Source organism: Amphiprion ocellaris, chromosome 9 (genome assembly GCF_022539595.1).
Source record: "Amphiprion ocellaris isolate individual 3 ecotype Okinawa chromosome 9, ASM2253959v1, whole genome shotgun sequence".
Taxonomy (NCBI): Eukaryota; Metazoa; Chordata; class Actinopteri; family Pomacentridae; genus Amphiprion; species Amphiprion ocellaris.
This window is the reverse complement of record NC_072774.1, coordinates 34,490,359-34,503,632: the sequence shown is the minus strand read 5'-3', so window position 1 is coordinate 34,503,632 and position 13,274 is coordinate 34,490,359. Positions and strand designations below refer to the sequence as shown.

The following is a 13,274-nucleotide window of genomic DNA, read 5'->3' as shown; positions in this document are numbered from 1 at the left end:
TGGCATTTTAATGGTCTTGATTTGTCTCCTGCTTTTTTCGTGCTTGTGTATATATATACAATATTTTGTGAGCAAGCTTGGATTACCACATAGACAAAGCTACTGCTCTGGGGTTTCAGACCTTCAGGATCCTCAGTGGCTCCAATTACTTTGTGCTCACCTCAATAATTGCAGGTTTGTTTTATAATGAATGTAACTAAAGCAAAATATAAATATTAGGGCTGGGACTTTAACGTGTTAATTTCGATTAATTACAGCGAAAATAACGTGTTAAAAATAATAACGCAATTAACTGCACCCTCCTCAGTTCCCTCATTTCTGGCACACCAGTAACTCTGATGAACACTCCAGCCCAGTAGGTGGCGGTAATGAACCTAAAGTCTGTTTGTAGCCATGAAGAAGAAGCACAGGAAGTACTGAGTGAAGGAAGATGAGATTGAGCTTGTTGGGCAGAAAGTTTTCTTTTAAAAATCTTCCCGATGGCAGCTTGGATAAAAGCCTGGTTGTGTGCAAATTGTACAACAAAGAGTTTTCTGATCACTGCGTCACTTCAAGCCGACGGTATCACCTCAATGTAAAACATGTTACTGTTAGCACCAGAGCTAACGTTAGCTACGAGTCATGCTAACGGCTAACGGTGTAGCCATCCCATAATAGACCACTTTTCTAGACAGTGCTTGAGTTTACAGAAAGTCTTTAAATGTTGAATAAAATCGCTATAATTGCACTTAGATTTGCAATAATCTGTGAATGTAGCAGACAGATGAAAATGCAGATAAATAGAAATGAAACATTTTTGTGGTTTAAGTTTTTACTCCGTCGAGGCTCTGCCTCCTTGGAGGAGGAATAACCTAAACAACAAAAATATCTCTTTTAATAACTTAGTTATAAAATTTTTGTTTATAAAAAAGTTACATAAATAAAAATTGATATTCCTATAAAAAAGAACCATCAAAATTCCACCATTTATCAGACCCAGAAAAGATGAAAACAGAATGAATCTGTGGATTTTCAACTTTCTGAAGCTCCTTGAACTACTTATGCTGATTTTATGTGCCATACAGTGGAAAAAACAACTAAATTCAGGCTTTAAATCATCAAAATCACTTTTTTCTATATGTCCCATTTTCCTTTTTTTTAAAATACATTTTAAATTCTAAACACGTATATGTCTATTTATTGATTCAACTGTCAACCACAATTTTATTTGAATTGAAAAACTTAACTTATTGTGTCAAATATTGCTATTTGACAAAACTGCAGTTAATTGCAATTAATTAATTACAAAGCCTGTAATTAATTGGATTAATTTTTTTAATCGTGTCCCACCACTAATAAATATCATTAGTAGCCTTAAAGTGGCTCCTACCTTTTGTAGGCTATCAGCAAACAACTCAGCTAGAAAGATATTTAGTAAATCTGAACACATTTAAATGTAATGCTTTTTTTTCCCAGCAGTGTACTCTTTTTTTGTTGTTGTTGTTGTTGTTGTTGTTTATGTTTGCAGCTTCATTGTGTCTGTAACAGGGTACTCAGATTTATGATGCTAAGCGTGGTGCTCTGGTGGATCTGGGCATCCTGGACGTCATGCAGATTTTCGGACGTGCAGGTCGTCCCCAATTTGACAAGTATGGCGAGGGTACCATCATCACCACCCACGACAAACTAAGTCATTACTTGACACTACTCACCCAACAGAATCCTATTGAGAGTCAGTTCCTGGACAGCCTTGCTGACAATCTCAACGCTGAGGTTAGTCTCTCTTTGGGCATCCTGACCAAATGGGATTTATTTATTCTTTCAATTTTTAAATTGCTTTTTTTCCATTTCCCACAGTACACACATTCACAGGTTTAGGATTTTATGCATACATATGGTAGAATATGCTTACATGCTTTAAAGTTAAAAAAAAAAAAAAAAAAAAAAAACCAGAAGCACATATTCTCCCCCCTGTCTGAAATGATCCATTATTGTTCCTTTTTCTGTAAAACCTCTTTCTCCAAAAGCCTGTGCACACTGATTGGTCAATTGGCCTGACAAAACCAAGGTCACACTGGTTGCTGACTGCCCCAGGTCTATGACCATAGGTAGAGAGATATAGCCATAGCAGAAGATGCCCTAGTGTGGACATAAGTGAGGACTATAAAGGTGCTTTCTCATTCTTTGTTTGAGGTCATGCCAGTCTATAGCAGCTTGGCAGGCATTATGCAGCTGTGTTACATGGTGATGTAAATAAGTAATGGAAGAAAAGCCTTGAAATCAAACAAGGTGTTCCAGGCAAGTAAGGAGCAAGGTTTTGTCTGGAAGAGAGTAAGTTCCCCAGGTGTGGACGCTTGGCTTGATAAGTTTGTACTCCTTTTAGATGCACAAAAGCAGTATTCAACACAGAAAAGGAAATGGGAAATGCCAAAAAACATAATACTGACTCATTTATGGCCGTCTTATTAAAATCTTTTCTAAATATTGGAACTAGAAGAATGAGGCTGTAAGGCAATGGATAAACTGTTCATGACATGTAGCTGCACTTTCATGAACTGTCCACTGGATGGTAGCAGAGACCAATGATATTATTGAGTGGTTGAGTGTTTCTTTCCTTTCTTGCTTCCTGCAGATTGCTCTGGGGACGGTCACTAATGTGGAAGAGGCTGTGAAGTGGCTCAGTTATACTTACCTCTATGTTCGCATGAGGGCCAACCCACTGGCATATGGCATCAACCACAAGGCTTATCAGGTTGGTGGAATCTTGTCTTATTCTGCCTGGCTTTCTTTCCAAGATCACAGCAAATATTTGAGTTCAGTACAGTGGAATATTATCAATGAATTTAAACTAAAACGCTTTAACTGTTTCAGATCGATCCGGCTTTGGAACTGTACAGGAAAGAGTTGGTGGTGGAGGCAGGCAGAAAGCTGGACAAGGCCAGAATGATCCGCTTTGAGGAGCGCACTGGCTACTTTGCGTCCACTGACCTGGGCAGGACTGCTAGCCACTTCTACATCCGATACAACACCATACAGGTAGAATCACCCCAACATAAGAAACAACATCATAGAGGTAGACTTACTCCTACTTCTCATACAATACTACAGAGGTAGGCACACACACTTATGTATATACATCTCATACATCATAGAGGCAGACTGAAAGAAATGCAGCATTACCATGACAGGTTTCACTACATCACTGCAATGGAGGGCTGAAGGGCTGGAGTCTATCCCAGCTGACTCAGGTGAAGGCAGGGGACACCCTAGACAGATCGCCAGTCTGTCACAGGGCTACATACAGAGACAAACAATCACTCTCACATTCACACCTACGGGCAATTTAGAATGATCAATTAACCTCAGCATATTTTTGGACTGTGGAAGGAAGCCGGAGTACCCGGAGAAAACCCACGCATGCACAGGGAGAACATGCAAACTCCATGCAGAAAGATCCCGGGAAAGCCGGGACGTGAACCAGGGATCTTTTCGCTGCAAGGCGAAAGTGCTAACCACTACCCCACTGTGCAGCCCAGCAATGAAGATATTGAATTGCAACAGAAGAAACAGTAGTCCAACAAGAAAGCAACCACAGTTTTAGCCTGCTAAAACTTTGTGATTTTTCACATTTAAAAATGAAATATTTAATACATATGCAGATATTTTTGTCCTGCTGGCCTGTGTCTGCATGACAGTATCATGTGAATATTCTGTATATTATATATGCTGTAGTGGGGCAGTTGAACATTTAAAAATAGATCTGGAGTTTCATACTGCTACATAAGTTTCTTAACAAAAATGACCAGGAGCACACATCTAAAGGGACATCAATGGCAAAACAGTGTTTTATGTTCGCAAACCATTTCTTGCAGTCAAAACCAAGAATAAACAGCAACCAGCAACTTAAAGAAATTGATTACACATACAGTTTTGAGGTACCTGTACCTTTAAATCATAGAATTTATTTCCCCAGTGTATCTTTTATGTCATAAAACACTGTAACCTCAGACACAGTGACTTTGAAAAGTTACCTCAAGACAAATGTCCATTAACCACTTACAAATCTCTTTTCTCCTTTGGTGAAGACGTTCAACGAACTTTTTAACTCTCAGCGAACAGAAGCTGACATCTTCAGTATTGTGTCCAAGGCCGAAGAATTTGAACAGCTCAAGGTGAGAGTTTATCAATTAGCTACAAGCTACAACTATGGCTGTCAAAGATTCAATCAAGTACTAACATCTCACCCTCACATCTGTACGTGTACTTCCAATAATGTACACTACCAGTCAAAAGTTTGGACACATTCACCTTCAATGCTTTTTATTTATTTGTATTATTTACTACATGGTAGGTTAATACTGAAGACATCAAAACTATAAAAGAATACATATGGATTTATGTTATAAACAAAAATGTGTTAATCTTCAGTATTAATCTACCATGTAGAAAATTATAAAAATAAATAAAAACCATTGAATGAGAAGGTGTGTCCAAACTTTTGACTGTTAATGTATATGAAAAAACAAATGATTCATAAAGTCTATGTTGCAGCTATATCTACACTGGTTGAAATGCATTTATTCATTAAAAGCTCTAGTATGGTAAGAAAACAGAAGTATATCATACATGTGGTGTGTGCTGGCAGGTCCGTGATGAGGAGATGGAGGAGCTGGAGCAGATGCTGTCTAACTACTGTGAGTTGCCAGCTGCAGGCGGTGTGGAGAACGGCTACGGCAAAGTCAACATTTTACTGCAGACGTACATCGGTCGAGGAGAGGTGGACAGCTTCTCCCTCATCTCAGACCTGTCATATGTGGCACAGGTGAGGGAAATAGAACAACACATGTATATACACAGTACAAGATAAACCAATATATCCGCAAATCTAGCCCTCAGAAGACAAATTTTATGCTTAAATTCATTCTGTCAAATGACCTAAATTTAGAATTATATTTACAGGAAGTTATATACTATTTTTCATTTAAACACTGTTGCAGGGATTGTCTTACTGCTCAAAAGTCCGCATCTTTTTTATATTCAAGTAGAGTTCCAGGACGATTAGCAATAACAAAATAACGGTCAACTCACATAAAACTTGTTTGGACTATACATTCAAATTCAAACAGTTAAGTATTCAAAATCTACGCTTAAAAAAATAAACAGCAATGTTTGCCTGCAGCCAGTGACAGCAGTGTGACTTCTGAACTCTGCTGCATGACTGCATCACAAACGTCACGTTCCTTATGATGGGGCTAGTACAAATCAAGAGATACATGTTCCTTATAATTTCTCAATCAGAGCATATTCTTATGTTTTCAAGGTGTTGGGATTGTGAACTGGGGAAATTGAGACACTTTCTGCATTTTTCTGGTGTGTCCTTAATACATGAAGTCATCAGCAACAACCCACAACGCTCTCCTCAGCAGTTAACATTGTCATGACAATGATGTCAACAATAGAGAAATAAGCCACAATGACACCACATTTATGTGAAGACAGGATTGTTGTGAATAATCTCTATCTAAACTGTATATTCAACGCAAATAATAGTTTAGTATCAAGAGAAAATTAATTTCAAAATAGAAAATACTACACTTGGGCACTGGGTCCAGATTAAATTGTCATTCAGCAAGGTCCAACAACCAAGCAACACAACTGTAGCAAGTTAATATTAAAGAAGTTTTCAAATTTGGAACTTCTTATATTTAATACTTATGCAGATATTTCAATCTGGTGATATATTATATACAATATTATATATAGATTATAGTGAGGATATAAAAATCCACCGCTAAATTCTTATGCATGTAGTTTTCCAACTCCAAATTGTTGTGTGTCTTTAAGGTTTTACCACAGATGAGTAAAGACAAAACACAAACAGAAGATAATCTAGAAGCAACCAAATATGTAGACCATAAAACCTTGAAAAACAACACTGAGAGCATGCAATAGTTTGTCTATATTGCTCAGAGAGAAAAATGGCTACGTTTAAATGGCTAAGCAGTAAAATGTGACATCAAGTTTCTTGTTCCATTATTTTCAATGTCCAAGATTTCTTCTTCTGAATAATTAAATGTTTCCCTCTCTCTGAGCAATTGAACGCATAGCTAAAATTTCAGTCCTATCCCTTTTGAATTTTAAGCATTGTGCCATACAGGAACTAAAGTACATCCAAAAAGATCGTCAACTGGTAATGTGTCGTTAGGAGACTTGCTAAATACAATTGTGCGTTATCAGGAGCAAGTAAACTGCAAGTAAATTTCCCACATGTACAAGCAACAAACTGTTTACTGTAGTAACATTAACTAGATAAACAAGATGATCAGTTATTAAAAAGCCCGGGGTGCTTAAACTGTGATTTATTAAAATTCCTGCTCTGCCAATATATCTGTATCCACATGTAATTTGTTCTTTCTGCAGTCTATCATCTGGAGAATATTTAAATTAGCAGTGAAAATATGAATAAATGAATGTTAATTACACTGTTTGTGGCCATTTTTATATTGAAAATAGAGTAATAGTAATGTGTTTTTTCAAAACCCTTTGTTAATCCTGCAGTGTGGAAATTTGCAATAATAACAAACATACTCATGTTGATGTTACTTCTAGTTGTTAATTTGGTATGACGTTGTATAGTAGCTGACATCACATATATAGGAAGTGTACTATAGGTACTGTCATGTAGTTAAATTTACAGTCCTGACAATACTGATAGTGATGTTTTATAATATCAGAGATATAGTTTTAAAGCTGCGGAAATCTCTGAAAATAGTGATTTCATTGAAGAAGAAGGTGTAATTCAATTACAGAGCAGAAAAGAGTAATAAGGAATCTTCTTTGGGTTGGTCTAATCTCCCCAGATTTCAGGCCTTCCTGTGTCTCACCAGACCACTCTCACCCAGTTATCAAACAGAACAACCAGATTTCAGTAGTATGCCACCAGAGTGCCATTTACCAAAAAATCTGATCACATTAACACCTGAGTAGATCAATCACAGCCTGACCAGGCTTGAGCAGTCTATCAGCAAGCAACATTGCCATTTGACCTCTCCTCCAGAACTGACATGGGAATCCATCAGTGCACAGCTGTGGCCAACCTGCACGTCTGAACCAAACCAGACCTTCTCTTGATCACACATGATGAATCACCTGTATGCAGCAATGATGTACCCTACAGCTGCTGCAGATTACTTCTGCTCTAGTACAAATGTGTCTCAGTTGTTTTATTCCAACCACAAAGTTCAGTGTTATAACTATTTTTGTCAGGAGAAGGGGTGGCTAAAATGTCTACAAGTGCCATAGTTCTTGGAGTGTTTCAATTTTTCTCCTGCTGTTACTACGTCTCACAGAATGCTGCTCGGATTGTGAGGGCTTTGTTTGAGATTGCTCTGAGGAAGCGGTGGCCGGCCATGACCCACCGACTGCTCACTCTCTGCAAAGTGATTGACAAGCGGCTGTGGGGCTTTGCCCACCCTCTTCGCCAGTTCCCCAACCTGAGCCATGTTGTACTAAACCGTTTAGAGGAGAAGAAGCTCACTGTGGACAAATTGAAGGAAATGAGGAAGGATGAAATTGGTAAAAAAAAAAAAAAACTTTCTCTGTGTATTTGTTTTCCTGCTGTAAAAAATAGTGTACATATGCTATAAATGCTGAACTATTGTCAAATTTTAGTCACAGCAAAAATGATGTCATTTTTATGAAAGGCATTTCTACTTTGCTATTTTGTTAGACAACAGTCAGTGAACTCAACACTTCAGCCATTTTTTTTACTTGATAAGCCTACCAATGACTGAGAGGATATGCTACTACAACGTACTGAGGCTTTTTTTGTGAAACTACTGCAGACATTGTTGATTTTCACTGATGGACAGCAAAGTAAAAGCAACTGACAACAGTATTTTTGATTTTTAAAAAAAGGATTGTATTGTTGCTGTATGTATGTATATCATGCTAAAGCTAGCCAGTCCTGCTTTTTTGCAATATCGCCTATCTGTTTGATTTGGGATTTTAGTGACATCTGTATGCACAACATCACATTTACTCATGATTATGAACACATGTTAATGCAAGGTGTATTTTTCCCAGGTCACATGCTGCACCATGTCAACATCGGGTTAACAGTCAAACAGTGTGTCCACCAGATTCCCTCAATCACAATGGAGGCTAGCATCCAGCCCATCACACGCACCGTCTTACGTGTTCGCCTAATTGTCATGCCTGACTTTCGCTGGAATGACCAGGTAAATGAAAACTGCTATAAGATACAACATACTGCTGCTTCTTGTTTTTGAAATAGCATCAAATTAGAAAAACTGATAAAATATGACACAGTTTATTAAGATATTTAACTTATTCCTCAAACACATTATCAGTTTTCATCACATAAAGATGCATCCCCTAAATTTGTTCAATCACACAACAATAACCCATAATTGCTGATGTATTAAATCCTAACACAGCTCTCAGTTTCAGACTTTTGCTTGGAAAAGTGGAACTATTTTTGCCCTGCAACAAAATAATTCCTTGCTAAACATGTATCACTCTACTTCATTTCGAGCAAAGTTCAAAAAATTATTTTGCAAAAAAGTAAAGTTAGACATGATTAGAAAATATTTTGGGGTCCATCATATGGTAGATTCATGAGTGAGACTTTCAAATGTTTTGAAATATTTTGCATTTATAGTGACAACCTTAATTACGTTGGTTGAGAGAATAAGAAGCATGCACAGCTATATTCAAAGCATAGTGGACATTTTGAAATTTTAAACATTTATATTTTTACAGTTTTGCTTGCTACATAATTCTATGTGATATTTTTTTGTTTCTGATATCTTTAATTTTGTTCCACATGGTAGAAAATAGTAAAAAAAAATTATGAAAAAAAAAACTTGCATGAGTAGCTGTATTGGAACCTTTGGCTTGGAGGGAGCATTACAACTCCATTAAATAGAGATTGATAAATAAATGGATCGTCAATTTACTACTCATGTCATGTGACTGAACACAATGTGGATTTGTTTCAGATTGAATTGCATGAAATGCACAAGCCGAATGTGACATGCACCTTTTTTAGTACTCGTGTATTGTCTTGAAGGCTTTAGCAGACATGCTCATGAGTTAGTGTGCTGCAGTGTGCCAACAGGGTGTGCTGTGCTGTTTCTCCAGAGCTCTGACAGACATAGGTAAACAAAAGTGTGGAATCCCACTGCACAACCTCTGTAGTTTTTAAAGACAAACACAAGCTAGTGGTACAACTAACACTTTTTGCTAAGATTAAGTCCTACAGGTGTCAGCCATACTCTGTTTTCTTTTTGTGTAATCAACACAGTAGTATAATTCCTACATCTGTAGCCGCTCCAATGCTAAAACTTTCACTGTGAGATTTGTGTATTTTTCAGGGTAACATGGGTACATTGCATTTGCACAAATACATTAGTGTTTGCATTTCTATTTCACATTAAACCTATATGTGCAAGAGATAATTGTTAGACAAAAAAAAAAATCAACGTTTAAGTTCTGGACTACGCATCCAAAGGTCAGAGGTTCAAACCCCGATGCGGCCACTGTCGGTAACCCAGGCCCTTAACCCATCCTGCTCCAGGGGTGTCGTACCATGGCTGGGTCTGTATGTGAAAAACAGAATTTAATAATAAAAAACCAAAAAGACAGAATTAATAAAGGGGGGTGGTTGTATCTCAAAGAGTTAGAAAAAACATTGTGATAGCAAGCTGTGTACAGCTTGGAATTGCAAAAATTTATATGTTAAGTAGCTAAGTTACAGCAACCCTTCTCCATTTATCAGATAAAAATCATATCCACAAAAACCTGGTTTCCTAGTAGGGGATTCAAAAAACCTAGTTTGCTTATAGTTACATTTCTGGTGGTGGACAAAGTTCACATTTTGTTGTCTTGTTCAGGTTTTGCTACAGGACTAGGATAAAAAAAAAAAGAGATTATTACATCAAATGATGTATCCCTCTGTTGAAAATAATTAAATCCAGTGCCAGACCAAAACTCTGTACAGACACAAAGCTGTCTGTAAATCTAAATTCAATTCAATTTTATTTATATAGCGCCAATTACAGTCAAATTGTCTCAAGATGCTTTACAGAACCCATATGCCTGAACCCCCAGAGCAAGCCAAAAGGCGACAGTGGCAAGGAAAACACCCTTTTAACAGGGAAAAAAACCTCGAGCAGAACCTGGCTCTTTATGTGGGGGGACCCATCTGCTGCTGGCCGGGCGGGTTGAGAGGCACAGAAGAGGTAGAGGGGTAGAGATAGAGGGGTAGAGATAGAGGGATAGAGGTAGAGAGGTAGAGATAGAGGGATGGAGGTAGAGGGGAAGAGGTAGAGAGGTCGGGGGGGGGGACACAAGGACCATAAAACACACAGTTTAATACATGCATGATAAGACAGATGATTATACTAACTAATTATAGTTTACTGCTATGGTGTACGGCTCTGGCATTAAATATACTAAACATATAGCTGGTGGTAAATTCAAAAATATGTAGATGAGCAAATCAAGTATAGTGAGGGCAATGCAGAGTAGATTGATGGAAATGGGCAGCTGGAAGCAGTGGACTGGATGAAGGTCAGCAGCAGCATCCCACAGATGGAGACTAGGCCAGTTGGTGGGAGAACAACCACACATCTGAAGCATCCAGCTCTGGGACCAGGGACACTCGGAGAAAGGACACAGGGAGAAACAGAGTGAATGTAATGCAATAACTGTATATATAGTAAATACATAGGTAGTTAGAGAATGGCTCAGTGCATCCAGAGAGGTTCCCCAGCAGCCTAGGCCTATAGCAGCAGAACTAGGGGCAGACTAAAGGATGTCAAGAGGGGAAGTCAGTCGTGCAAATGAAGACACCAGCTCACCCCCTCAGGGTCCCCCAGTCAGCCCTAACTATAAGCTTTGTCAAAAAGGAAGGTTTTAAGCCTGGTCTTAAAAATAGAGAGGGTGTCCACCTCCAGAACCCAAACTGGGAGCTGGTTCCACAGGAGAGGTGCCTGATAATTGAAGGCTCTGCCTCCCATTCTACTTTTAGAGATTCTAGGAACAACAAGTAAGCCTGCAGTCTGAGAGTCTTGTCAGAGCTTGGCCACGAGTATTAATTGGCATGACAATGATGACATACTGATTGTGCAGATCAACAATGGAGAGGTGGATTATACAGAGAATCTGTCCTGTAATCTGTGTAATCTGTCTGACATATATACACTACCAGTCAAAAGTTTGGTCACCCCTTCTCTTTTAATGGTTTCTCTGTATTTTCATGACTATTGACATTGTAGATTCTCACTAAAGGCATCAAAACTAGGAATGAACACATATGGAATCATGTAGTAAACAAAAAGTGTGAAATAAGTCAAAACATGTTTTATATTTTAGATTCGTCACAATAGCCACCCTTTGCTTTAGTTACTGCTTTGCACACTCTTTATATTCTCTCGATAGGAATATTGACATTGTCTAAAATATCAAAAAGTTTAAAACTTACCAGAGTATGTGTGGTAATGTGGCATTCAGCACAGCCAAAAAGACAACAAGAGGTCCTCAGGGATATGCTGACCATGCTATTGTCTGATTTAATGAGGTTTATGAAAACATCTGACAGAGTTGACTGAAACTGAGGACACAACTTTGATATGCAGCTTTTTATATCTGGAAAATATTGTTTGATGATCAAGTCGTGACTTGTTTTGCATATTTATAACCCATCTATTTAATTTGTTATATATGTAATATGTTATATATGTAATATGTTGTATATGTATTCACATTAAACCTATATGTGCAGGAGAAAAAAATTTAAAAATTTTTAATGTTCTTTGGACAGATCACTATTGTGATCTCTTGCTGAGAACCAATACAATAATATGGACTTTCTAACCATAGACCATACGATTAAAGAAAATTTTCCAAAAAATATTAAAATGACTGCTAATAAATAACTAAGGTATACATACTTCCTTTAGATTTAACTTTGCAAGTATAACAATCATGATGAATTTCTTGATTTTTAACCCTTCAGAGTTGGGGGGGTGGCAATTTGACTGAGGTCCGTTTTTGACTAATTTTGATTTTACCTTTATATTTCACTTTAAAAACTGTTGCTCTTGCTTTGCTTGGTGCCTTTTTTTCAGCACAACCTCACCCGTGTGATTCTACAATTATTTTTTAAATTTTGATATAATGTATGAACACACTTGACCTAAAATTGCAGAAAAAATACAAAGTCTGAGTAGGAAAAAGTTAGATTTTTTTATGGTGGACTACCATAAACATGTGTAACCAATTCTTTTCAGAACTTAGAATGCAAATATAAATATAATATAAAATATATACAATATAAAATAATGTGCAAATTTAGCAATCAACACAGTTATATACCACTATTTGCACTAAAATGCAGGAAATTTTTAGACGCTTATACACAACTACTTACAAATTCATCAGGAATCACAATAAAATTTTACGTAAATTAATTTGTGCCACTCCAAGAAACTTTTTTCTGTCCACCACAGTCTCTGCAATGGCAAAAACAGTAGAAACGGGCTTTAGGACCATGGGGAGAATCTGGAGTCCTGGTTTTCTCCATTGCTAGAATATGTTTATTCTTATCCTTATCCTTAGACTTATTATTATTATTATTATTATTATTATTATTATTATTATTATTATTATTATTATTATTATTATTATTATTATTATTATTATTATTATTATTACATCTGAAGCAAAGTCTTCATTTTCTGTGCATCTTGTGTCTTCTCTGTGTCTGGCAGAGCAGAGTGATCTGTGGCCAAAGCCAGTGAAGGACTTGCTTGCGCTCTGAGCGAGAGAGCAGCTGAGCGAAGCTGAAAGAGAGACAGTTATAAAACCACAATCTATCTAAGACTATCCCCTGACTAAAAAAAAAATGATAGAAAGTTCCAAATTCGCACTTTGACGGTCTCACCTCTGTGTATTTCTGAAACGTTCCGCTACTAGGAAGACAGACACTCCCACTCCGAGCGTCTGTTTAGCCACTCCCAGTTTCAAGCGTCTTTTTTCGGCTGCTCCCAGTGGGGAGTCTCAGAGCCGTTTGTTTTTCACACGTCACTCCCAAAGAGTGACAAAACCACAAGAGAACTATCCCCTGATGTTTCTCAGATTGTTTTTGTGTCGGCTTCAGAGAAGGCTTCCCACAATCTCCCGTTTTGCCAAGCCTGATGCACGAAATGCACTCGGCAAAAGTTTGCTTGAAAGTACGGCATTTATTATCAGAACTCTGGTTTTACTCG

The 13,274-nt window shown here is 37.5% G+C and overlaps 1 protein-coding gene across 3 annotated transcripts in view; it reads left to right on the top strand.

Moving 5' to 3' along the window:
- ascc3 (activating signal cointegrator 1 complex subunit 3) overlaps positions 1-13,274 on the top strand; it is a 245,403-nt gene that overhangs the window by 168,602 nt on the left and 63,527 nt on the right. For all 3 annotated transcript variants that reach the window (XM_023266526.3, XM_035946542.2, XM_055013994.1), the window contains exons 16-22: positions 1,528-1,752; positions 2,612-2,731; positions 2,851-3,015; positions 4,065-4,151; positions 4,625-4,801; positions 7,329-7,554; positions 8,065-8,219. In XM_023266526.3, coding sequence (XP_023122294.2) covers positions 1,528-1,752; positions 2,612-2,731; positions 2,851-3,015; positions 4,065-4,151; positions 4,625-4,801; positions 7,329-7,554; positions 8,065-8,219 — 1,155 coding nt within the window. The remainder of the gene's footprint in view (positions 1-1,527; positions 1,753-2,611; positions 2,732-2,850; positions 3,016-4,064; positions 4,152-4,624; positions 4,802-7,328; positions 7,555-8,064; positions 8,220-13,274) is intronic.